Source organism: Cavia porcellus, unplaced genomic scaffold (genome assembly GCF_034190915.1).
Source record: "Cavia porcellus strain 051 isolate PalLab524CR breed Dunkin Hartley unplaced genomic scaffold, mCavPor4.1 scaffold_23, whole genome shotgun sequence".
In the NCBI taxonomy this organism is placed as follows: domain Eukaryota; kingdom Metazoa; phylum Chordata; class Mammalia; order Rodentia; family Caviidae; genus Cavia; species Cavia porcellus.
Genome location: NW_026947506.1, coordinates 8,119,416 through 8,143,680, shown reverse-complemented (window position 1 = coordinate 8,143,680; position 24,265 = coordinate 8,119,416). Strand labels below are relative to the sequence as shown.

The window sequence follows — 24,265 nt, the reverse complement described above, 5'->3', positions numbered from 1 at the left end:
GCCAGGGAGAGGCCCAGGGATCTGTGTGGGCGGCGAGGCCTGGCTCAGCGGGGGGGCCCTCTCACATCCACCCATCCACAGCAGAGGGGCTGCCGGCCTGGCTGGGAGTGGACGCGGGGACTCCTGGCCGATTGTCCTGCCGCTGTCCTCAGCCCACTGTGACCTGCCCTCCTCCTGATGTCTCCACCGCCTGCCACCACCAACACCATCATCATCGTGGACCCAGCCAGCCCAGACAGTTGGCAGTGGGGACCCCGGGCCCACAGAGGCTTTGGGTGCCTGGCCCTCAAGGGCAGCAATGTGCCCGGGCCACCTGAGGCTGCACCTGAGCTGGTCACTGGTGTCCTGGAAAGTCTGCCGGGCGAAGATTACGGCAGGGCTGGAGTTGACCGGCAGGGCCAGGCGGTTGTTGAGATACATGTCGTTCAGCCAATACTCGGACACCTGCCAAGCGCACAGGAAGGTGCCCAGTCACCCAACGGCTCCTGAGCCCTGAGGGAGCCTGAGCACACATAGTCATTCAAGAAACGTCGCCAAGCTGTGGCTGTGCCCAACAGGCCTGCCTGTCACCTTGGGTACAGTTCCCCTTCCCCCATTGTGCTCCTGTCCCTCCCGCACCCTCCTCTGCCCAGCTCCCTCTTCCTCCTGCCCTCCAACGTCTCTGCCCCCACCCTGTCTCTCACCCTGCTGGCCCTCAGCCTCACCTTGTCCACCCAGCCCGTGCCACCCTTCTGTCCCCATCTGCTCCCCATCTGTGTCACCTACCTGTCCCCACCAGAACCCCTCTGCCTGTCCCACGTCTACCTCCTGCTTCTGCCCCTGGAGTCCCTGCTGGAGCTCACCCAGTTGTCTGTCTTTTCCTGTCGCTCCAAAAGCTTCTGCTGCAGGGTCTCCCCGAGGCCACCAGGAGCCCCGAAGCGCTGCACGATGGCCTGGCTCCTGTGGAACTGCTCCTCGGGCACCAGGTGCCGCATGCTCCGCAGGTAGGTGGCCAGCGTCTGCTGCAGCGGGGGCACTGGCAGCTTGGGCAGCCCCTGGTGGAGAGGGCACAGGCTTTCACTGCCCCCGTGTGGAGCCAGCACCTGTCCTACCCCTGCTCCCCAGCCTGGGGCCTGCAGCTAGGGTCTGCTCACTCGAAGCATCGAGGAAAGATGCTCCTTTTTGCTGTCCCTGCCTCCATTACAGGGCTCAGGGGGGCCAAGGGGCAGAGGAAGACCAGGCTGCTGGCATCAGACCCCCCTGGCTCCTGCCCGAGCCCGCTGCTGACCATGGGGATGTCCTTGCCTTGCCTGTGTTTTGGCTTCTTCTGGTGTCACAGCTGGCAGCCCTTAGCTCCCACAGGACCCCGGGGATCCCCGCCGGAAGTGCTCCCACCCTAAGGGATGCGTGCTTGCATCCATCATTGACACTGTTGGTGGTGGTTATGCCTCATTTAGGGAGAGGGCTGGGCACTCCGGGGCAGCTGTGGTGGAGGCAGGGGTCAGTGCTGCTGTGGCGACCAATCAGAACTCTGCCAGATGCCACCAGGGAGAGGCTGGCGCTCCCACCTCCCCATCATGGAGCCAGGAGGGGCTTTTGTTCCCTGTGGACAGGCAGCCCCCAAGCACCTCACCACAGTGCATGACAGGGACAGGAGGGGACTTAGCGAGGGGACAACGGCCCTGGGGGGGGGGCACAGAAAATGATGTGATGCTCCAGCCCCATCTTCCAGAGGGAACCCTAAGTCCTAAACTCAGAGTCCGGTTGGGGGCGCCAGGGCCCCACAGCTCCCCCCTTCCCATGGGCACCTTGTTTCCGGCTGGGCAGCAGGCTCATGGGGGGTCATGGAGCCAGGGCCAGGATGTCCCCCACAGACACATGAGGAAACTGGGTGCACAGTAACGGAAGTAGTCCCACCAGAAGAGTCTGTCCGCATCTCTCTCTGGGGTCCTGCTCTACCCTTCCCCGTGGCCTCCCGCCCCACCTCACCCCTTCTTTCCCGATGCCTCGTTGGACTCCTGACTGTAGGACTTTTCACATCACTGCTTAAATTGTACAACACTGGCCAGGCATGGTGGCGCACGCCTGGAATCCCAGCACTTAGGAGGCTGAGGCGGGAGGCTCCCTGTGAGTTTGAGGCCAGCCTGAGCCACCTAGCCAGACCCATCTCAAAACAAAACAGAAACACACTGGCAAACAGTGGGCTGCCTGCCTTCAAGGCCTCTCCTCTTGGACTGGCTACGTCGTCCCCCAGAGACAGCAGGGGCTCCCCGACCCTGGTGGAGTGGAGGGTCCTCAAATCCTGGGTACAGGTGAGCAAGCACGTGAGTGCATGCTGAGGTGGGTGACAGTCCTTGCCTGTCCAATCTGTCTCCACAGCCTGGCAGGTGGGGTTTCCAGGCCAGCAGAGGACAGGTCTGGGCAGCACGCCGCCTGCCCAGCTCCCCCAGTGAACTAGAGCTACGCCTCGCTTGCTCCAGTCCCTCCTCCTCCAGGGTTTGTGGGGGTCTGTGAGATCCGAGGGTGGGCTGGTAGGAGGAGCCAGAGTGCCAGTCAACCTTTGTCACCGAGGCTGGGCAAGACGGAGGACTGCCCACCAGGGAGGAGGCACTGCCTGTGGCTGGGGAAGAAGATGGTGCCTGTGCCCCAGGGCTGCGTGTGACAGGGCTTGGCACAGAAGGCTGTGCCACCCTGAGCCACTGCATCACACTCAGAGCCACTGGGAGGAACCAGGACAAGCAGCAGCTCTATAGACCCAGGATTAGCTAAGTGGCCTGCGGCATCCCTGGGGCCCTTGACCACCCCCAGCACATGCAGGCTCAACCCAGGCACAGGTGACGGCTGAGGGCCAGGAACACTTGCCATCAAGTGGGTGGAGAGAGGACCCCAAAAGTCACTCACAGGCTCCTTCTCACTGTTGGGGGTGTCTGTAGCCACTTCACGGGGGGCTTTTTCCAAAATGGGCATCTTGGTGACTCCTGGTCCCAGGTGGCCGATGTGGTACCTGGGGACAGAGAAGGTGAGGCATCAACACAAGAGTGACCTGGCTCTGCTGTGACCTTCACCTCCCATAGCCCTGTCCAAAGGAGGCCACAGGCTGACCAGAGAACCTAAGAGCCTTGCTGTAGGCCCGGCTCCTGTCTCAAAATCAGACCTGTCCCAGATCACAGTGGGACCAGCAGGTCCTAGAGCTGTATCCAAGAGGATACAGGCTCCCAAGGCCACTCACTGCCCCAGTGCAGTCCTGGAGGGGACCTGGCTGGCCCACTCCCTATGCACCAGGGGCCACCAGCTTCACTCCTCCTGGGTCCAGCTGCTGTGTGCTTGGTGGATTAAAATCTCACTTCCCAGTAGACTGAGTTTCTCACAGGTAGGACGAGACCTACACGCTCAGCACTCCATCTCTGGGGGCTGGCCCCGGACTGGCGTAACATAAAGGTGGAAAGGCCCCCTCGAGGGCCTGAGCTCCAGGGGGTGTCCGGTGGTGGGGAGCATCCTTGGACCTGCTGGACGGCTGTGACTTGGGCAGTCTGGTGAGCAGGACGCTCATGTAGACACCATGAGGATGTGGAAGGAGGGTGGCCAGGACCCCTCAGAGTCCCCCAGCAGCCTGGGGTCAGGCAGATCAGCCTGGGAGGTGTGGGAGGAGTGAGCCAGGCTGGGAGGGGCAGAGGCTGGCTCCCAGGGCAGCCGGCTACCACCTCCTCCCTTGAGGTGCCCCTAAGCCTGGGCCTGCAGAGCTACACAGCCAGGGCTTCCACCCACGCAGCCTCTACTTTCTTCCAAGAGTCCAAAGCCAATGTTGACCCCATCCCTCCACCATCACCACTGGTGCCCAGAGCCAAGCACAACCCGGCCCTGGCAGATTCCTTAGCTGGCTCTGGAGCAGAGCATCCAGAGAGACAGCTGAACCAGGCCCAAGCACAGAGCATCCTGGCTCTGTCTGGCCCCACTGCGGAGCATACGTGATGCCCTTGTAGATGGGTTCGGGGTTGCTGGTTGGGTAGTCATCAGGCCCAGCTAAGCCTAAAGACCAATGGCGGGGCTGCCTCTGACTTAGGGGTGGGGGCATGGCCGAGTGCTGTGAGTGCCACAGGGCAAGGGCAAGCTGGCAAAGGCCCTCCAGATGGTACAGCTGTACCTCCTCTGCCTCTGGCTGGCTCTGGGACCCGAAGGGCAGGTGTCACAGACCCCATCCCAGGGATGCCTTCCTATGCCAGCCCCTCTTCCTCCTTGGCCCTTGGGCCCCCACCTCGGGCCATGTCTGGCTTTCCACCTGTCTGTCTGATGTGCTCCACTGAGCTTCCACAGGCTTGGCTGAGGAAAGCCACCAGGAGGGCGACTCTGCTGTGCCCTGGAGTCCAGCCCCAGTCTGGTCCTGCATTACCGCTGACTCCAGCTGCGGCCACTCCCCCACCCTCCCTGGTCTGGACAGAGCATGGTGCTCATGGGTGCTTTGGGTGCTTGGGGTGAGCACACGGACCCTCCCACCCGGCATAGAAAACGCAGATCTCGGAGCTCCCAGGCATGGAGAACCGTGCATGAGTCCCGCAGTCCCCATAACCAAGCCTCTCCCAGCCCAGGCACCCTAGCTGCCGAGTCCTGACGTCCCCGACGGCCGCGGCTGCCACAGGCGCTGCCACAGGCTTGGGGGACTCCGGCGCCACCCTCTCCTACATCCCAGAAAGTCAGCGCCCAGATGCAGCCCTGCTCCCAGCCCACCCAGCCCTCTCACCTGCTCTCCTGCGCTCCTCTGTCTCTGCCGCTGCTGCCCCGCGCCGAGCAGACTGGGGCGGGGGTGTGAGCCGGGGATCAGGGGCGGCGCGTCAGCAACGCGGAGTGGGGGCGCCGCGTGGGTCCCCGCGGCTGCGGGACTGGCTGCCGGGAAGCGGGCGCGCCTCTTCTCTCCTTCTCCTCCCTCCCTTCGCTCCTTTCCCTCCCTCCCCCGCCCTCTCCCTCTTCTCTCTCCTCCACTGGCCTCTGTCCCCCGAACCCCACCCGCGATCCCGCCCCCAACCCGGGTACCTGCCCAGACGGCTTCCTGGCGCTCTCCGACACCCACAGTCAACTCCAGGCCTGGGCCTGGGGCTCAGAGCACTGTCGTGCCCACGCCCCTTGCGCGCCCCCCTTCCTGCCTGGCCTCCTCCATCTCCGGATCCCCAGCCCCAGGATCCCTAGGCTGCTGCCTACGCAGAACCCTGCTGAGTGTTGGGGTCCCAGAAAACCATTGCCAGCCACGGCCTGGCTCAAACCCTCCTTTCAAAAGAACACTGTAAGGAACCGGGCTGTGGACTGGCGGAGGACCTCCCTTCCCTCTCCATTGCGCCTTTCAGCCTCTGGCTCTTAGGATGCGTGTTGGCAGCAGGAACAAGACTTGGGCCACCCTGATGGCAGACAGGTTGGCGCACCGGGACAGGGGTGGGAGGCAGACACGCGGGGACAGAGCTGCCCCAGTGGACAGTCCCCAGATGTGCACACAGAGGTCTCGCGGCCACACAGCGCTCCGACACACGCAGCCAGGCCGGTAGACCAAAAAGGCGCCCCTAACCCCGCGCATCTCCTTGGGGAGTCCCAGGACTCTGCTAGGGTGGGGGTTCTAGGGCTGAGGGTCTCCCCCACCTGCGCCTGGGGCTCCCCGAATGGGAACCCAGGATGGGAAACCTTCCTGACGGCTGCTTCCATTGAGGACGGAGCAGGGCTGGGGGTTGGCACCACGTCCCTCCCGTCACCTCTCCAACCCTCCTGGCTCGGTCACCCAGACCAGAGCCCAGCGCTAGACCTAACATTGGGCCTCCCGAGGCGGCGCCCCGAGAAATGGGCCCCATTTTTCTCCCGCAGCAGCGCACAGCTTCCTCCCCGCTTCTTTCTAGAAGCCTGGACGGGCGCGACGCCGGCGGAAAGGGAAGCGCAGCCCGGGCTCCCCGGCGCTTAGGCGGGTTCTGGGCGTGTCCTCCAAGGGCGGCCGCCACTAAGCCGCAGGCTCCCCCAGGCGGCACCCCTGGGCGCTGCGCTGGGCGCGGGGAGGAGGGGCTGTCTCTGGGGACGGGAGCCTGCTGTGAGAGCCCCGCAGGGTTTGCTGTCTCTGCGGGGCTTTCCTGCTCTCCGGTGTGCGTTGTCGGGCCGGGTTTGAGCTGGGAGACCACTCACCCTCCCGCTGCCCGGGCTCCAAGCGGATCTCCCACCCCCAGCAGTAAAGAGACTCGGCCTCCTCCGACAGACACAGTTTATTAATTCGGCCCGAGGCACCGCGGTGCGACAGGACGAGTTTGGCACTGGGAGGAACGCAGGGGAGGACAGACAGACGCGCGGCTCTGCGCCGGGCAGCTTATTGATTGGCCCACACAGCGCTTTCCCTCTGCGCAGGGCACAGTGGCTTCGGGGTCTCCAAGGCTCTACTTGACCCAAGGTCGAGAAAGAGAACTAGGGAGCGGGCCCGGAGAGGGCCCCCGGGCGGGCGAGTGAACACTGGACAGAGGAGGGGCTGGGGTGCTCGCGGGAGGGGCCCTGAGCCTGAGTTGGCGCTAGCAGTGCAGCCCCCCGGACTCCAGGGGGAAGGGCGGGCGGCCTGGAGGAGGGGCGGGTGCTAGCTGCGGGTGTGGTAGTAGGTGTAGTCATCCTCGCACCCATCAAAGGGGCCGGGAGGGCTGCTAGGCTCGCCGTCCTCGCCCGGCGCGGTGCGCTCCCGCAGGCGCACCGCGTCGTACAGGCCCTGGGGGGGCTCGTCCAGCAGCACGTCGCGCTCGGAGCGGGAGCGCGTCAGGAGGCCCACGTTGCGCAGGACTAGCAGGACCGGCGCGTAGAGCAGGTTGGCCAGGCCCATACCCAGGCTGAGCTGCTCGAAGCCCAGGGAGTGCACGATGTGGCCGGCCACGATGGGCCCGAGCGCATACGCCACCGAGTAGGAGATGTCGGCGATGGCGTAGACGCTGCCGTAGACCGAGACGTGGCGCACGTCCACCAGGAAGGCCAGCGTGGGCAGTAGCGCCGTGTCCACCAGCGCGATGCCGAAGCAGAGGCCGCAGAGGGAGACCACGAGCGGCGCGAAGGAGCGGCAGGCGGACACCAGACAGGAGCTGACGCCGATCACCGCCAGCCCCAGCGCGCCGTAGAGCCACTGCAGGTGCGGGTAGCGGGCCGCCAGGCGCACGGTGAGGTAGACGCCCAGCACGTGCGGCACGAAGGCCGGCAGCCAGACCATGCCCATCTCCCACTCGGACGCAGCCAGCGTGTGCTTCATCCACGTGGCGATGGTGGGCTCCAGGAAGGCCAGGGGGACGTTGCAGGTGGTGAGCGCGCCCGCCGCCACCGCGATGTAGGGGTCCAGCATGAGGCGGTGGATGGGCGTGCCCACCGGCAGGTTGGCCCGCGCCCTAGCCGCGGCCGAGAAGGGCTTGGCCACCACCAACAGCAAGAGCGCGTCGAGCAGCGACACGGCCGCCAGCACCAGGAAGGGCACGCGCTTGCCGGCAAACTGATAAAGGATGCCCCCGAACGGCGGCGCCACCAGGCTCCCGAAGCTGATGAAGGCCAGGGCCAGGCCCAGGGCGCGGCTGCGCTCCGGCTCCTCTGGGTACTTGTCGGCGATCATGGCGATGCCGGACGTGTCGGCGAAGGCCGAGCCCAGGCCCTGCAGGCTGCGCGCGGCGAAGAGCGTGGCGTAGTCCTCGGCGAAGGCGAACAGCGCCGTGGAGGCGAACATGACGCCCAGCCCGATGAGCAGCGGCACGTCGTAGCTCATGCGGTCGATGAAGGGCCCGCTCAGGGGGTTCACCAGCAGCTGCAGGATGGCCTTGGAGGCGAACAACACCCCGATCTTCACGTCCTCGCTCTCCGTGGGGTAGCGGGGCCTCAGGGTCAACCAGGACGGGCCCGCAGCCGTCGGGGGCGCCGAGGCGTTGGCCACGGAGGAGGCGTTGGGGGCCGTGGCCGTGGGCGGCGGCGGGGTGGGCGTCCAGCTTTCAGTGGCCAGGGTGGCGCTGTCGCCGCCACCGCCGCCCCCGCGCATGTGGGCAATGTAGTCAGGCACGATGGGCACGATGACCATGTACAGCATATTGTCCAGCAGCAGAGCCACGCACACGATGACCAGCACCAGGCGCCTCTGTCGCCGGGGCTCCTGCAGCGCTGCGCCCACCGCTTCCGACAGCTTGGCCGCAGCGGCCCGGGCCTGGCCCTCGGGCTCCATGCCTCCCGGGCGCTGCTGTGCTCCGCGAAAGCCTCCGCCGCCGGGGTCCGGGGTGGCGCCCCGCAGTGCAGAGACCCGGGGAAGCCGGGGGCGCGGTCCTTCCGAGCAGCGCCCCCTGCGCCTCAGGTGTCGGCGGGGCTCATGTCCGGCGCCTGGGCGAAGGCGAGCGCTCGGGCAGCTCGGGCCGACGGGGACCCTGAGGCGCCGCGCTCATGTGCGGCTGGGGCTGTAGGTGCGCAGAGGGGCGGGCGCGGGGACCGGGCGTGCAGGACACCTCGCCGCTGCCCGCCGCTTGCTCGCGCGATCGCCGTGCTCCCCTCCCTCGCGCCGGCTCCTGCCTCCGCGCCGCCGCCGCCGCCGCCGCCGCCGCCTCTTTTTTCCCTTCCACTCGGGGCTGTGACGCGGCGAGTCCCGGCCCCCGAGTGGTGCCCCGGCCACTTGCGTCGCGCATGCTAATGCGACGTCGGCGGGGCGGGGGCCGGGGGCGGGGCGCGGCGAGCGGGGGCCCGCGCCCCGGAGGCGCGGGGCTGGGAGCCCGGAGAAGGGGTCTGGGCCGGCAGCTGGGGATGGGCGCGGCATGGGCGGAGCCGGCGCCGGGTTCCCCCGGCTCTGAGACCTGTGGGGCGGGCGCCCACTCTTCTCCCGCTAGGAAGCGGGTGCGGCGCGGCTCCAGATCTCCGCCTTAGCCTGGATTTCGGCGCGCAGCGGGCAGGGCGCCCCCGAGGTGAGCCGCGCGCGTCCATCTGTGCTCTCAGCGGGTGCGCGGAGCCCAGACCCGAGGGGCGCCGGGCACGGACCCCCCCCCTCGGCTCCGCCCTGGGCTCTTTCCACCCACGGGGCATGGAAGGGGAGGCTGGAGGCTTGGAGCGGAGTCCCACCGGCCAGCCCTTGGGCAGAACATCACCGCCGCTAATCCGGGCTGCAAGCCTGGAGAGACTGAGGCAAGGATTGCCTCACCCCAGCTCAGGGTGCTTAATGCCAGCCCGGCCGCGCTCACCCTGCCGCGCCGCCCGGGCACCCCAATCCAGGACTCCCGCTCCCCACCTTGCTGTGGGGTGCTCCTGCTCCGCCTCCTCGCTCCCTCCCCACGCTAACTCCTCCCAGACCCTCTGCGCTCCTGCTGGAGCGCCCTGGGCTCTGGGAGCCTCCGCCCACTTTCTACCCTCCTAACCTCCCACTCCCGGAGCTGCCGGTCTGGGGCTGCAGGAGAGGGGCGGTTAGGGTCTCTCCCAGCCTAGGAAGCCCCGCCTAGGCGCCGCGCAGCTCGCTAGCCAGGAGCTCGCTCTCCGCGACCATCAGAGGCTGTGGAAGGAGGCCCACCATCCCAGAGCGCTGCGCCTCCAGCCCTCTTCTCAGTCCCAGGCTGAGCTGGCCAGGCCCGGTGCTGGGCCTGCTGTATCCCCCCAGAACTTCGGCCCGAATGGCACCAGAGAGCCGCTGGGGGGTTCCAGTCCCTGGGCTGGTGGAGAGTGGCTGGTAGCTAGCCAAGGTTGAGGGGCTGATGGTGTCCAGATTACACTTGTCTCTCGCTCTGGCCTGGCGTCAACCCCGATCTAGTATCAGGGGCAGCCGTGTCTTCCAGCCGCGTCCCGCCTGCAGCAGGGAGCTAGGTGAGAGCGCTCACTACAGCTTCCAGACAGAAACGGCCACTGCAGGTGCTCCTTTGGGAAGGAGAATTAACTCATCAGATGGCCTTTATTGGGCGTGCACGGGGCCTCCAACTTATTCCACACCCTCCACCCCACCCCAGCTGGCCCCACACTGTGATGTCACCTGCCTGGCTCTTCGATCGATCGATCGATCATTAGAGTTTAAGACCCATGAGGTCCTCATGGAGGCTCTCTCAGTACCAGGAGTACCATTAGAGTTTAAGACCCATGAGGTCCTCATGGAGGCTCTCTCAGTACCAGGCTTTGCAAGGGGGCAGCCTCCTGGAGCGACAGGAAGCACGAAAGGACTTGAGGCAGGAAATTTCTTTCTTGTGGCTGGAGGACGGGAAGCTCTTCAGGAAGAGAAACGGTCCCCGTGTTGCCCAGATACAGACCCCCTATCCAGCTCTCTGGCCCACATAATGCAGGACCATTGCTGAGCATGGAGCCGAGCTCTCTGAGCTCTGGGTTCGCCTCTACCTCTGTTGCTGTAATGCAGGAAGTGATCTCATTTATTAAGCCATTTCTGTGTGCCAGGGGGAGGTGGGGTGCTTCTCTCTGTCCCCCTGAGTTCTGGTGTAGCTCCAGCTCCCTGGAGGAGGAAGGCAGACATGGAAAGGCTGGGCCAGTGTGCTGAGATCTCTGCAGCAGAGTCTGGATTTGAACCCAGGCCGCTGGACCTACTTCCCTGTTTCTGCACCTCATTACACCCCCTCTGCCGCTTCAGCAAAGTGACAGGCTGGGGCAGAATAGGGGAGAGGAGCAGGTCAGGACCCATAGGGACTGGACTGGGTCCCTCAAGGGGCTGGGGACACTAAGCTTCATTCCTCAGCTTCCGGATCACACGCAGCCCCCTTCCATCTCCAGCCTCACGGACTGGGGCACAGGAGTCACAAGTAGGCGAGGACCCAAAGGCTTAGCCAAATGACCCCCTGAACCCAGCAGGACTCTGAACAGCCGAGTTTCCGGAGCTGGCTGGAGCTGTCCGTGGTGCTGACCGGGCTCACCCTTGCAGCCTTACCGCCAAGGGTGCCATCCCCTGGGTCTTTCTGTGTCTGTGGGTGTCCTTTGCCCTAGAACCTTGGTGATGCCTCACCTGAGCCTTCCTATGTAAGCATAACTAATAGGCCAAAGGCGACTTCTTACCCAACTCTGTAGGGCAAAATAGAAGCTTTCATCCCCCCTTTCTCTTCTGGGCTCTCCAGCTGCTGTTACCTGGCACATATCTGGCTCCCCACGGTAACTTGAATTAGACTGACAGACACTGTTCTAAGCATTTAGCAGATATTAAGTCATTTCATCCTCTCACCGACCTTCACATCGCCTGTTGATAGGGATGCGAGTGAGGTGACTTAGCCACAGGCAGAGAGCTGAAAAGTGCTGGAGATGTATTCCAAAGCACGTGGCCTAGATCTGGCTCCCAGCTCCCAGCCACTGTGCCCTCCTCCTGCATGAAGCCAGTGACCATGAGAAGAATTGCACTACAATATCTCCTAATGCTCAGTGTTTAGTAGGAGCTTCATTGTATTCTTATGCTTGGGGACTACTTGAGGGGGCAGCAACTTTGCTGCTTGTTTCATCCAAGGGACGCTGCAGAGGCCTCCGTTTGATAAGCCAAAGTGTGTTCCAGGCTGGACTGGTGCCATGGGGGAATGGCGTGGGTGCTGGGGAGTCCTGGTGGGTGGTTTTGGGGGAGGATATGAGAACAGCTATTGTGTACGAGCATCTGAGTGAAGTCTGGTGCACCATGTAAGGGGCTCTTGGGCAGGTTGTGGGGTGGTGGGTGCCACTGTGGGGGGTCACCAGGCTGGGCCGCATCAGTTCTGGTGCTTTGGCATTTGTTGCTTCCTGGTGATGTCAGTCCCAGAGACCGTGTGTCTGAGGAGAAGCTGGGTGGTGTGGCGGTGGCAGCGTGTGGGCTGGGCGCCCGCTCCTGATTGATTATTTCTTTGTCTCCCGGGAAGCACTTAAGTGCGGGCTTGGTTCCAAAGGAGCTCATGTACCTCTTTGGATTCCAGCACTGGGGGTGGGGGTACAGCATGCCTGGGCCTCGCTATCTGTCCCTGTGCACTGCCCTGGGAGGGCCTGGGGGCCTCGGCATCACTTAATTAATTTAGGCTTCTCCACCCACATATTCTCAGATCCAAGGAACAGAGCAGCCCGTGTCAGCCTTTCCCGGAAACCTATGAGCCTGGTGGCTGGGCGCCAGAGGATTACGTGCCTGCCCTTGGCCAGTGCGTCCTCAGCTCAGACCGGCCTTGTGCACACATAGGATGCATGAGTCGGGATGGAGAGGGATACAGCTCCTGCACCACAGCAGGCCTGGATCCCCCTCTCGGCTCCCCATGGGGTGCTGTCCCCTGCCTCCCTTCCAGCTTCTGACTCTTCTCCTGCACCATTGGTTGGAAGCAGAGATCAGCAGGGCTTCAGGACCTCTTTGGTTTCCACCTTGCATTTGCTCTCCACCAACCCGCTGAAGGTCTTTCTCCTTTCTCCACTGAGACCACCCCCATCTTCCGGGCCCAGGCTGTGTCTCTCCCCAACACTGGGCCTGCAGCACCTCCCAGCTTGGCCCCTGCCTTGCTATTTGCGTGGATGCCGAACTTTTTTTCCCTGTGAAATTCTAGGCAGGCTCTCATCCGCCTCACAGAGCCCCCCACCTCACAGAGCCCCTCACTGCCAGGGGTCAGGGCCCAGGCTCCTCCCCCAACCTGGGGGCCTTTCTGTCCTCCTCTTCCTCATCAGCCCTACAAGTTCACAACTGTGCACCTGGGAACCAGTGCTCTTGGGCTTCACAGGCCTTTCATTCCTGATATCTTGCAAACAGCACCCCCAAACCTTGAGTCTTATCATTTCCTACCCTTCTGGAAGTTAGGCCATGCATTGTTGGGGTGATTCTACCTTCAACCTGAGGGCTGTTGTTTTGTGGGGGAGCAGTGAACTGAGGATTGAACCTGGGACCTCACAATGCTAGGAAAGCACCTACCCCTGAGCTACAATCCAGCCTTTTAAATTGTGTTTACTTATTTTTATTCCAAGACAGAGTCTCTCTGAGTTGCTTTCCCTGGTCTCAAACTTGTGCCCTCCTACTCCGGCCTCCCAAGAGGTTGGGATTACAGGGGTTCATCTCTTCACCTGGCGCCTGAGCCTCTTGAAACAGAGCCTGTGATTTTCTTCCCAAGCAGTCTGTCTAGCCCTGGCTGTAGCACCTGGTAGGGGACCCAGCCAGGGTGCCCGTGGCTTTCAAACTCATCTCTGTTTATCAAAACAAAAAGTAATCACATTCTTCCCATAGAAATCAGAGTGTTACGAATGGCTGGTTTCCTCTGCCTCTGGTACTGTTTTTGTGTGTATTTTCCAAGCCATGCCTCACTCTTTTCCATACAAATGTAAGAACTCATATAAAGCTTAGCAAACAGGGCTGGGGGTTTAGCTCAGCAGCACAAGTACCTGCCTGACAAGTGCAAGGTCATGAGTTCGATCCCTAGTACCAAAACAAAACCAAAAAACTTAACAAACAAGGCCGGCTGTGGTGGTACGCACGTGCAATGCCAGGTATTTGTGAGACTTTAGAAGGCCCCTGTCTCAAAAATAAACATAAATAATAAAGAGCTGAGGATGAGCGCTGGCCTAGCATGTGCGAGGCCCTGGCTTAATCCCCAACACCACAGATAAAACCAAAAAACCACCAACTGAGAACACCAAACAAGTATTACCGTAATACAAATACTGTCATGTGTGTGTCATTCTGTGGTTCCCACCCTTCCAACTAAGAGTTCTACCCAAGGTGATTAACATCACAATAGTGTAGCCTCCCGAGCAGCCACATATGAGGGTTTGCTAAGAACACACCGTGCTTTGGCCCGCTGGCTGTCTGACCTGCGGGTGGTGCATCAGACTGGGAGTCCTGGGTGAATCCAGCTCTGATGCATTTTACATCTTCCAAGGAGTTTCCGAATTGCTTTCCAAAGGTGCTGCGGGACTGGGCACCCTGCAAGCAGCTCCTGGGAGTGCACCTCCCCTGCCGAGGCCGTGCCTGCTCTTAGGTTTTTGTCCCTTCTGTTGGATGGGAGAGAGAAGTGTCCTCTGTCATGACCATCACCAGGTTAACTGGAAGAGAGCTTCTTCATAGGCTCACAGCCCTTTGTATTCTCTGTTCTTTTTTTTTTTCTGTTGCAAAGTGCCTGTTCCTTTCTGTCTTCATTTTCCTAATAAGTCATTTGTCTTTTTCTTTCTGGTCCTAAGCATTCGCCATACTCTAAGCTGGAATATCTTCACCCTGGACATGCCCGTGATAGATGAAGAGCACTGTAACTTCTCTGCCACTGTCTCACAGTTCCTGCCTGTCGGGCGGGGTGAGCTGCATGGATGGAACCCCTCCAGGGCCTCCTCACCAGCCCTGCGGGGCCTCCACCCCACAGGAGAGATCCTTACAAGCCACCCTCTTTCATGTGGCTACAGGAACCCCAGATCTGTGGCCAGAGCCTGCACCTCCCAAACATTTAGCCTTGAGCAGGTTTACTCAAGGGCTGTAAGTCCTGGGTCTGTCTTCTGTATAGTGATACCGGTCACCCCCGCTTTGCAATTCTCTATGCTCTGACCTTATGCCAATGACTCAGCCTCTCGAAACTTTACTGCCCTTCTGTAAAATGGGTGCATTGATAGTGCCCCTTAGGGTTTGGTAGAGATGGAAGGTGCTTATTTTGGAGGCGGCCAAGCTCCCTGGCTGGCACAGAACACCCGAGTACCTGGCTATGGAATGGAAGAACACGCCTGCTGCTTGTCAGTCTTTTTTTTTTTTTTTTTTTCTTTAAAGCTGGGCTTCTCCAAAGTTTTGTCCAGCTTGGAATGGACCCAGGGACACTTAGTGGGAAGCTTATGTGTTCCTGAAAAACACCCCAGAAACACCCTGGGGTGAGTAGAAAACAGCCCCCTAATTTACCTGTTGGGAAAGCGATGAGATACTCAAGGAAAACCATGTTTTGCTGCCCGAGCTGGCCCTGCTGGGAGAAGCAGGAGCTCAGAGGCAGCTGCTGGGGGCTTCCTGCACCCCAAAGCTGCAGTGCTTGGGAAGGCAGCACTGAGGGCCAGCGTCTCCTCATGTTCAGACCTGAAGAGTGAGTTTGGGGTGAGGACACTTAGGAGGTTGGCACAGAGGGGTGCAGGGAGGAGGCTCTGCTGGGTGATGGTGGTGCTCAGTGACAGTTAGGACAGAGCTGGGGGCCGCTGTGGGGATGGGCTCTTGCCTGCTGCTCCTGAAAAGTGTGGTTTGTGTTTCTGCCTGGGACATCGGGACTTTGAAGCCATTTGGGCTTGAAGCCTGACCCCTCCCCGGGCCCACAGATGCCCAGTAGGTAACTGAAAGCAAGTAAAGCCTGACCAGTTTATAACCATCATTAGTGAAAGTCTTGGGTCAAATCTTGGCTCTCTACAGGGTGTGCAGATCATTCAGGGGGTGTCGGTCTGTCTGTCTGTCTGTAGCTGCAGGACAGCACTGATGAGCACGGGATTACATGATCTCATTGCCCTTCACGACAGAGGACACCAAGATAAGAGGCTCACAGGGACACTGAGCTACACACAGAAGTCTCCAGCCACTGTCCCAAACCTGTGTCACCTGGCCTCCAGGAAAGACAGAGGCCCATGACGGAGACCTCCACAGACAGAGACAGGCCTTTCCTGGGACGAGACCACCCCTGAGCCAGGAAGATTGCAGAACCACAGCACCAGGACAGAGATGGTGATCAGTGGGATTCCACGCCACCAGCGCCTCCCTGCAGGCTGGTGTTTGCACTTGGGCTGGTCTGAACCCCTGCAGCTGAGAGCCCCATCTCCAGCCGCCTAGCTGGCATCCGTTCTGCTTTCCCTTTAACTTTCTAGTGTAAGCCATTTCTTATAAGTGTGGACCTTGGTTTTAATGTCCATTTCTACTAAAGCGAGGGCTCATGCTAGCTGCTGACAAATTTTGGTGCTCCAGGTGAGGCTCTTCCAACCTGCTGTAGGACTCTCCTGGATGCTGCAATGAACCGAGAGTGGACACCACGGACGGTGAGTCCCCAGCAGGAAAGCCAGCTCTTCAGTCCATCTCCTGACCCTTTCTTCCCTTCCCTGGCCCTTCCGTGTTGAATTGTTTGGAGATGCCAAGGAATCAGCCAGAACTGTTTACTAATCAGAGAACTCACAAGGCCCAGGTCAGTTTAAAAGGGACATTGGACCTTTTCTTAAAATGCCTCTTGCTGCCCTTTCTCTTGACCTCTTTGTCGTTTGGGCTCTTGGGACACCAGGGAATGCTTTGATAGGTCCTTTGATTAATTGAGAATTGCAGGGCCCATTGGTTATATTGGTTGGTTTTGGATCTGTCTTGGTCACTGGGTTTTGGCTTGGAGAGGTGTTGCTGCTTTTCCTAAAATCCTTTGAGTTAGAGACAGGTCTTTTGTTGGACAGGGTGTCCAAATGTCTCAGATTTTTTTCAGCTCCTGCTGTCTGCTCTGTGCCACCCCTACACCCCGCTTCTCAGGCAGGGAGCTGTCGCTTTCGTCCCTTGGGAAATACAGATCCCCACCCTTATCTGGAACCTTTCTGCCCCTCCTTTCTTTTCCAGTCGGGGTCAGTGGACACCAGCTCCCACTCTGTCCCTCACAGTCTTTGCTCTTTGGTCTGGTTGGTTCACACTGAAAGACTTGGTTCATGTGCCCCTGTCACCTGCTGCAGAGCTGACCATGCCCGGGTTGTGGGAAACTTGTACACCCCAGCCTTCTTCAGCACCATCCCGACCCCAAATCCCTGGGTCAGTCTTTGGGGGCCCTGACCTCTCGCCAGGTTTGAGCTGTCCTGAAGGCAAAAGGACACCAGTGAGTGACTGGAGGTGACTGCTGCAGTGTCCTTCAGGCTGCCCTGGTGTCACTTTGAGAGACTGTCCTGCTCTAAACCCAGCCTCCCTGTGTCCAGTGGGGGACACTCTAACAGAGACTGGACACCTTTCCTATGAGTGAGTGGGAACAAATCTACTGAGTAGCAGGGACCTAAAAGATGAGCCCTTGGCTATCCTGACTTGGGAGTTTATTGATGTGGGTGGTTTTGTTCTGGATGGGCTAAGACAGACTATGCAGTAGTCAGTGGCCAGGAAACCCAAGACTAAGGCTCTATTTCCACAGGCTTCTGCCCCAGAAGCCAACTTCATAGCAGAGACCTTCTGCTAGCAAAGAGCTTAGGAGCCAATATATACAGCCATCCTGACATTGCGGGAGGCAGTACTTGGCCTAGGGAGGGGGCTGCTGTCCACTGCGGGGGCATCAAAAGAAAAACTCATTGTTAGCCAAGAGACACCCTGCCTGGCTGGAGAGCAAAGGCAGCTGCCCAGGGAAGCAGCGCCGTGCAGGTGGCAGCTCTGGTCTCCAATACAGCCCTGAGGAGATCACTGAGCGACTTCCAGGGCATGGGCACAGGAACCCACCCCCCCCACTGGCTTCAAAAGAAAGGCAGGTTCCTTCTTGCTGAGGAGCCACTGGAAAGTCACTGCCTGCACTGCTCATCTGGGTGAGATTCCCTGGGAAAGTTCATGTCCCGTGCCTTAGGGGAAACCAGACTGTCCCAGATCATCCGACATGTCATGAAGTTGTGAAATTTGTGCGTGAAGCCAAGCAGGCTCTCACCCTGCTCCCAACCACGAACTAACCTGCCCAGCATCGGTAAATATGTCCTGGGAGAGCTGGCAGCTGGGTTTCACACAGGTGCCCACATATGGTGGCTGTAAATACTACTAGACTCTGTGCACATTCATTGACTTTTATTTGGTTTTGTACCGGGGCTCGAATTTACAACCTTGCACTTGCCAGGCAGGCACTTATGCCACTGAGCTAAGTCTCCTAGGCACACATTCAAAGAATGTGCTGACACTTTTCCCACACTGATGGGGAAGCCCAGAAAAGTTATAAAGCCCCTCCTAAGGGAGATAACTCTGATTTGGGGTTCCCTATGAGTCTTCAGAGTCTCATCTGTGGCCAAGGTTACTTAACATCTTTCTCCAGGGAAAGACTGGTCTCCTCATGGAGACCCTGGAGACCAGTCATCTGGAGAAGTACAAGGAGTGGGCTGGACGTTAAAACATATTCTCTCCAAATTGTAGCGAGATACTAAAAGTCCTTGGCCACCTCTGCTTCCCGTAGCCTCAGCCCCACAGCCCTAGGAGTAAACTGAGTCTTAGCCCCTTTGAAATGGCAACAGGGAGACCCTTTGTGGCATCAGACATGCTGTGATAAAGAAACCTCCCGAACTTTACAGTACATTGTTAATGGGTCGGGTGCAAATGTCCTGGCCTGCTGTGGAAGATTCGGATGACCTGTTCCAGATCCAAGCTAAGCTGCTTCACTGACACAACCTAGGACTTTGCTTTGCTTCAAACATGGAAAGAGGGGTCCCCAGCAGACCAGTGACAGTCACACCATTTTCACCAAGGATCCCCACTGCAGTTAAGCTGCAGGGATCCGCTCATTGGCCCATAGCTTTAGACCCAGATCTATTTCCTGCAAGCCCGTGCACAAGGAGGACAACATGACAGCTCTGGTTGGTGTAAACCCTGAAATGAACTCAAGCTCCTGTTCCAAAGCAGAGGACACAAAATGTCCAGGACACTCAGGACTCATGACTGTGTACTTGTACCCCTGTCCAGGACCTCGATGCCCATTCGGAGGGCTACCCCACCAAGGAGAAAAGCAATGTGGGGTAACGTGTGTATCTATGGGTGGGGGATCTGCTCACCCATTCTATTCCTGTCCTTATACCTTTGTGAACCACCCCTGCCGGGGAGGAGGCTCCTTTACCCTTGCTAGATCTAATCAGATCTTAGCTACAAAAGGCATGCTCTCCATGGTGACATCACCCCTATCTAGCTGGCCCTTATCTTCCTTTCCTTTTTGGCTTATACTTTTGGACAGCCCCCTCCTCAGCTCTGCAAAACAAAGAAAGCTAAAAGACCGTTAGCCTTGTGCCCTTGGGCCCCCACCCTGCCACATACTCCTGTTACTGCTGGTTGAAGAGGAGGCTTCAGTTTCCCGCTGTGCACCTTGGTTAAATGACGGAGCAGAAACTGACCCATGACCATTGGGAAATCCCCCTGCCAAAAAAGAGCCCTTTTGGTTGTGCTGCCTGGGTGCTGGTGCAGGCACCCTTCTGACCCTTCAGGGCCACCCCTGCATTAAGCACTGTCTGTTGCTGTCCTTCTGCCCGGGGCACAGTACCATATTAGTCAGTGTTTGCAAGAAAACAGATTCAGCACAGGACACAGAAACTCACAAGAGTAGCTTCTAATATTTGCCCACAGAGTCAAATTCAAAAGAGTACAAGAGATCTGTCCTTACATTAGGGATCCAAGCAATGGAGCGGAGGGCCTGGATTCCACAGCAACCCCCGGATGCACCCAGTTGAAGGCCTAGAGCCCACAACAGTGACCCATGCAAATTTGTTCCAGGAAGCTGAGGAATCTGTGATGGAAGAATAAAGGATCTGTGCCCGAAAGTCCAAGGCTGGTGCTGGAGGCTAGAGAGTCTGAGAGGCTGGTGCTGGAAGCCGAAGAATGTATGTGATGAACCAGCGGATGATGCTCAAGGCAAAGGCACAGACCAGGGCTCCCAGCCAGAGTGAGTGTCCAGCCCAAAGGCTGGAGGATAGCACTCGAGGCAAAGGTGAGGACCAGAGCGCCTTTCAGGAGAAGGGCAACCATCCGCAGCAGAGGCGAAGACAGCCGGAGCTCTCTGAGGGAAATCAGCATGACATCCCCCCTCCCATCCCCTTTTATTCTGTTCCCTAGAATCACACAAACTCAATTAGCTGCTCGGTCCCACTCAAACTGACCATTAATTAACCACCACAACACCTGCAAGTTAGGAGGAACAGGCTTATTCTGGCTCGAAATGTGTCAAGGCTTCAGTCCCTAGTCAGCTGGCTTCAAGGCAGGGTGCCTGGCAGAAAGAGAGATCAAGGGGGGAGGAGGGAGAGACCCTTCCAGGCCATGTCCCCCGGTGACCACCTCCTCCCACCAGGCTTCACCTCCGCATCACACTGAGCTCTAACCCGCTAACATGTATCAGGCCCTCACGATCCAGTCGCCTTCCAAAGCCCTGCCCATGAGCGCGTGAGGCTTTGGGGACCATCTAGGTGTGAACCATAAAAAGCGTGGCTAAGGCCCTTTCCTGGGAGTGCCAGGCCCCTCAAAATGCAATAACCCTATGGTGCACACACCTCCCACTCACGCCATTCTTTCCGTGAACAATCACACTGAGTATCAGGTGAGTACAGCCCACCACTCCCTTGCCTGGGGAGGGGCCAGAGGGACTGGGACAGCAGGCTGGGAGGAAGAATCCTGTATTTAGTGGATGAACGCGGTGCCCAAAGTGGGAACTCATCAGTGGCCCAGAGTAGTTGGTGTGTTTCTTTCCAAACTCCTCCTTTACAAGCCCGTCATATGGTCATGCTACAGTGCATGTCTGTGCCCCCACCAGGATCCCACAGCCTCTTCCCGCATCACCCGTTACCTGTGGATGAAGACGCCCAGGGTCATGAGCCCCTGGTGTCCCCAAGACCCTTCTGTTGATCCAGTGCATTTCAATATTCCTTCTCACCTAAGTCCAGGGTCTGGGGGATATGCCTCACCCCTGGAAGGGCACGTCCCCTACTCGGAGGCCTAGAAATTTACTGTGTAACTTCCGGGGGGTCGCTCGCCTGCTCAATTCTGATACAACTCTTAATTATGTTTTTTAAACTGTTATGCTAACGGGATTTGATCTACCCTTCTTATGTTTTTAAAATTTTTCTTGTAAAACCTCGTAACTGTGGTCTGCTACTGTTCCTTCAGAGGACGATTTCCCATTGCTCAGAGCTGGGGCTTCGGGAGTTGGATTATGGGGCCTCGGCAGACTTGCTGTTAGGTGGGGTCTCCTTGGAAGGGACGTGGCCTGGGAGAGTTTCTCTCCCTTCTTGAATCCCCCTCTCCCTCTCTGCTTCCTGGATGCCAGGAGGAGAGGCGATGTCCCTCTGCCAGGCCCCTCTGCCGTGAGGTCCTGCCTTAGAGCCAGCCGACCACTCAAAGGCTGAGACTAAACAGGAGCTAAAATAAACCTCTCCTCCTTTACTGCAGGTGGCACGCATGTTGTTCCAGTGACAGAAAAGAGATAAAGGCAGCTGGGATGGGACACAGAGTCCCTGTGAAATTACACAAGGTTGAGATGACCACACCACTGTAGGACGGGAGTAACCAGCCACCTGGACGCTCAACAACTGAGCCTTAGAGACCGAAGAAGCTAAGGAGGGCAAAAAGAGCTAAAAGGAGACCTGAGACCTGGGGAGCAATGGGGCCCCTTTGAGAGGGCCTGCAGCCCTGGCGAGTCACCGAACCGCCCAGGAAGGGGGATGCTTGGAACCTTAGGAGTTGACTAAAGTGCATTATGCTGAAGGGGGATCTCTGCAGTGGGGAGCTGCCCCCCGCTTCCAAGGGAAGTCACCTTGGCAGACGGCATGATGGGTAAAGGGCTAAGGGAACTAAAAAGCCCCTTCATGTGTCCCCAAGGTAGCCCCAGGATGCCCAGGCTCACATTAATAGTGCAGGGAAGCTAATTTTGATTACCTGCTCTATCTTAAACAGCCACCAGGAGAGTAGAACCAGAGAGTGAAATCATAGTGCAAGAATAAAAAAGAAACAGTGCTTTTGTTTCTTCTTCCTTAAGGTGAGGGAGGCTGAGGTCTGCTGGGGGAGTGACTCAGGAGTGGCATTGTCTGTGACCAGCATGGATGGGGAGGAGGCAGAGCCCCGGCCTCCCCTGCTGCTCCTAAAAGCTTGTGATTTATGTTTCCGCTGGGACAATCGGGACTTTGAAGCCATTTGAGCTGTGAAGCCTGACCCCTCCCTGGGCCCACAGATGCCCAGTAGGTAACCAAGAGCAAGTGAAGCCTGACCAGTTTATAACCATCATTAGTGAAAGTCTTGAGTCAAATCTCGGCTCTGTACAGGGTGTGCAGATCATTCAGGGGGTGTCTGTCTGTCTGTCTGTCTGGAGCTACAGGACAGCGCTGATGAGCACGGGATTACATGATCTCATCGCCCTTCACGACAGAGGACACCAAGATAAGAGGCTCACAGGGACACTGAGCTACACACAGAAGTCTCCAGCCACTGTCCCAAACCTGTGTCACCTGGGCTCCAGGAAAGACAGGGGCTACGTGACTGAGACTCCCACAGACAGAGACAGCTCTTTCCTGGGCTGAGACCATCCCTGAGCCAGGAAGATTGCAGAACCACAGCACCAGGACGGAGATGGTGATCGATGAGATTCCACGACACTAGCGCCTCCCTGCAGGCGGCACTTCTGCCTTGGCAGGTGGACCAGTCTGAACCCCTTGATGAGAGTACACCCCTTCCATCTCCCCAAACTGGAGTCCACTCCTCCTTTTCTTTCCAATTAAAAGCTTTTTATCCCTGTAAACTTGTGAGCCAGTTTCTGTTTCTGTTTCTGTTTTTCCTAAAGCAGAGACCCCATGCTGGCTGGCTGGTGTCCCCAGCACCTGGGGCACTTGTGGGGCTCGGTCACCTCGGGGCTCGGATGTGGCTTATTATGGAGCTTGTCAAGCTGCACAGGCAGGTCCCGCCCCTGTTCAGTGAGGCTGAAGGTCCAGGCCTGGATGCCTGGGAGCCCTGGACAGATGGGGAGGGAGGTGGGCGTGGAGGGGGGTGGGAGGGAGGTGGGCGTGGAGGGTGGAGTCCTGGGTGGGAGCCTCAGTCTGGGCTCAGCTGTTAATGGGGCCCAGAGTGGGCAGTGCTGGTGGCCAAAGTCAGCCCAGTGCTGAGGACAAATGTCTGTCCGAGCAGCTGGAGGTTGGCCCCTGCCACTAGCAGTGCCCTGAGCAGGGGACCCTGTGCCATGATGGTCTGGAGCGGCCGTGGTGCCAGCCCTGGAGGGGCAGAAGCATTCACCGTACGCAGCCTTCAGTTCTGTGACTTCCTGGGCAGCTGGTTTTCTTCTGGGCCCCTTTTATCAGCGAGGGAAAGTGGGGTGACTGCCCAGGCAGGGGGCCACTTGACTCACCCCCACTTGTCCATGTGCTTGGCTGCCTGGCTTTGGTCTCTGGGGGCTGTGAGATTCCTCCCTGGCCTTCCAAGCCCTGCTCTGCCCTGCTGGGGTGCAGGATCAATGCAGCGCTCCCCCCTGGTATTGGGGTGGCCTGCCACAGGCTCAGAGGTGCAGGCAGCCTCCTTCTCCCCAGATATTCAGAGCTCTGCCCTTCTCCTCCTGGGACTGCTGCAGCAGCCTGTGGGAAGGTCCCCACACACCAAGTGACTGTAGTTCTGATCCCCACAATCTGTTCCCCTCATTTGCATGCAGTTGTCAATTACATTCCCAGTGGAATTATCATTAATGCTTTGTACTTCCCCTCCCCCTCCCCGCCTGCGTCCCGTGGTCCCCCTTTCCATCTGAGAATCCCTGTCACCCTGCTTCCTATTCAGTAATAACCTCAGCTCAGAAACACTTCTGTTAGCAAACAGTTCGATTTGCAAACAAAAGTGTTCAGCAAAATTTTGCTAATTCTGCATCGGGTAGCAAACACAACCAACCGAGGTCATCTTCCCCACACAAAAGCTGTCATCTTCCCTAAAGTCAGGTTCATAAACCGAGCCACTGCTGGAGCTATGGAGTATTTCGTTTTAGTCTTTTCAAGACTGGGTTTCACCGTACAATTCAGGCCGGCCTTCAACTCGAGGTGATTCTCCTGCCTCAGCCTCCCAAGTGCTGGATTACAGGTGTGACCTGCTCCTTTATTTTGATCTTTATTTGTACTTTGAGTTTCTCATATAAGAGAAACAAGCTCATGTGTGTGATTTATTTCACTTCACAGTGTAGATTCATATTTCAGAATCCTCCCCCATAGCAGCACCGGCTTAAACCAGCCAGGCTCTGGCTTCAGGTTCCCACTGCCTGGGGTCAAGGTCACCGCTCAGCGAGGCTTCTTCAGAGGCCCTCATGTGAGGTCCCACCGCCTGTGCAGGGTGCTGGGGTGCTGCTGTGCCTGCTCCACTGTGGCTGCACTGTTCCCCAACCCCACCACCAAAGGTGAACCCCAGCTGGAGACGGTCAGCTGCGTGACCCCCAGGAGGCACCTGCAGGCGGTGCTCTGGGCTGGGTTAACCCATCCCAAGTCCACTGTGGGGTGCACATGGGCGCCCACACAGTGCAGCCCGCTGAGGCTGGGCATGCTGTTCCCCCATATTTACGTTTAAATGCCCGCACGAAGGTACTGATTTCCTCACCCACCAAGGCTGCTTTGCCTTGCCCTCCCACCGGCTAAGGTGAAGAGGGCACAGGACAGGAAGGGACCTGCTCTAGCCCACGCCTGAGGACAGAGCACCGATCGGACCCCTCTGGTGACTCCTAAGACAGGAGGTCCCCGCTGGGGGTGGCTTGCAGTG

At 58.9% G+C, this 24,265-nt stretch overlaps 2 protein-coding genes and 1 long non-coding RNA gene across 4 annotated transcripts in view; 1 reads left to right on the top strand and 2 right to left on the bottom strand.

Moving 5' to 3' along the window:
* Chat (choline O-acetyltransferase) overlaps positions 1–4,868 on the bottom strand; it is a 37,835-nt gene extending 32,967 nt beyond the window's left edge. Inside the window, exons 1-4 of the mRNA XM_003466127.4 lie at positions 4,715–4,868; positions 2,881–2,983; positions 843–1,034; positions 326–444 (exon numbers count right to left, since the gene is read on the bottom strand). Coding sequence (XP_003466175.2) covers positions 326–444; positions 843–1,034; positions 2,881–2,946 — 377 coding nt within the window. The 5' untranslated portion in view covers positions 2,947–2,983; positions 4,715–4,868. The remainder of the gene's footprint in view (positions 1–325; positions 445–842; positions 1,035–2,880; positions 2,984–4,714) is intronic.
* Positions 4,869–6,188: 1,320 nt separating this feature from the next.
* On the bottom strand, positions 6,189–8,506 carry Slc18a3 (solute carrier family 18 member A3). The gene has a single exon (XM_003466128.4). It carries the CDS (start codon positions 8,162–8,164, stop codon positions 6,563–6,565), a length of 1,602 nt encoding a protein of 533 aa, XP_003466176.1. The 5' UTR covers positions 8,165–8,506; the 3' UTR covers positions 6,189–6,562.
* Positions 8,507–14,114: 5,608 nt separating this feature from the next.
* LOC134472423 (uncharacterized) lies at positions 14,115–22,286 on the top strand. 2 transcript variants are annotated; one of them, XR_010042232.1, is made up of 4 exons: positions 14,115–15,694; positions 15,791–15,861; positions 19,280–19,493; positions 20,945–22,286. It is a non-coding gene; the product is annotated as an uncharacterized LOC134472423 (long non-coding RNA). The 2 variants fall into 2 exon arrangements; XR_010042231.1 differs by having other exon boundaries at positions 14,124–15,861.
* The last annotated feature ends 1,979 nt before the right edge of the window (positions 22,287–24,265 follow it).

Bases quoted from the DNA above. Each gene is read 5' to 3' on its own strand.
- Slc18a3 (XM_003466128.4), bottom strand. From the start codon at position 8,164: ATGGAGCCCGAGGGCCAGGCCCGGGCCGCTGCGGCCAAGCTGTCGGAA.